Below are 1,251 nucleotides of genomic sequence, written 5' to 3'. Positions count from 1 at the left end.
TCTGTCATAACCTGATTTGTCCCTGTGACACTTAGTTTTTTTTTTTTTTGGTGAAAAAGCTCTTTGTTAAAACATCTGAAGTGACAGACAGTAGCTCTTAATATGTGATTATTAATTAGATAAAATTTTTAATTTTCCTTTTTTGAGGATTGCTAATGTTTTTCATAATATTTCAGGGAAATTATGATTAAACCTGTGAGTTTGTAATGTGTAAATGAATAACTGTGTGTTCACTGCCTGTGTTTACAGTGTTCCTGACTTGGGTGAACTGCTCCAGTGTGCTAAAGCTTTAATCAGGATGAAACCGTATATTAAATGCTAACATAAGCAGTAGCATTTACAAATAACAGCATATCTAAAAGTATGAGACAACAACAAACAAAAAATATAGGCCTACCATTAAAAGCCGTGCTTGCACAGGTTCTGCACGATCCTCTTCAATAATATCCTCTGCTTCTCAAGTTAAATGGCAGTTAAATGGCATGAATATGCTCAAACTGATAAGCAATATTAAAGGGTTAGTTCACCCAAAAAGGAAAATTAGACTATGTCGCAAAAGGCGGACACGAACTCGGGTCGCTCGCATCAAAAACACTACGCAACCCGCGTTACCACTTACACCACTGGAAATGTTGCTCAGTAGCCGTCTTTTGTAATGTTGTCACGTTAGTGGGCGGAGGTGAAGTAAATAGCTGCCAACCAGGCGGCTTATTTGCACTTTTTGGAAATAGACACTGTTAATTAAAAGGCACCACACTACAGAAAATGGCATATACTCCAGTAAATATTTTCTGGGGGAGGACCCACCCACATTTATTTTGCTTCCGACGCCCATGATCCTAGGTGTATATGACTTTCTTCTTTCAGACGAATCAAGTCGGATTTATATAAAAAATTGTCCTGGCTATTCCAAGCTCTATCATTGCAGTCTGCGGGCGTTGCAGTGCTTCAGTCCCAAAGAAGTTAAATAAAAAGCACCCATCCATAAAAAAAAGTCTCACATGGCTCCGGGGGGCGAACAAAGGCCTCCCGTAGCAAATCGATGCGTTTTTGTAAGAAAAATATGCTGCAGTGTATGACAGTCAGCGGAAGTGAGAGAAAAGTGTTTATTACGTTTGAAATATGGATATTTTTCTCTAAAAACACAAGGATTCGCTACAGGGGGCCTTTATTCATCCCCCGTCTGCGGCACGTTTTATTATGAATGCGCGAGCTTTATTTGACGACTTGTGGACTGTTCAACTGCAACAC

At 39.2% G+C, this 1,251-nt stretch overlaps 1 protein-coding gene across 1 annotated transcript in view; it reads left to right on the top strand.

Moving 5' to 3' along the window:
• Positions 1-1,251, top strand: part of LOC107657082 (asc-type amino acid transporter 1-like) — a 15,405-nt gene that overhangs the window by 10,562 nt on the left and 3,592 nt on the right. Inside the window, exon 4 of the mRNA XM_016445091.1 lies at positions 250-278. Coding sequence (XP_016300577.1) covers positions 250-278 — 29 coding nt within the window. The remainder of the gene's footprint in view (positions 1-249; positions 279-1,251) is intronic.

This window comes from Sinocyclocheilus anshuiensis, unplaced genomic scaffold, assembly GCF_001515605.1.
Source record: "Sinocyclocheilus anshuiensis isolate Anshui unplaced genomic scaffold, SAMN03320099.WGS_v1.1 scaffold944, whole genome shotgun sequence".
Lineage (NCBI taxonomy): Eukaryota > Metazoa > Chordata > Actinopteri > Cypriniformes > Cyprinidae > Sinocyclocheilus > Sinocyclocheilus anshuiensis.
Note: the sequence above shows the minus strand (reverse complement) of the source record. Positions and strands in the feature narration are given on the sequence as shown.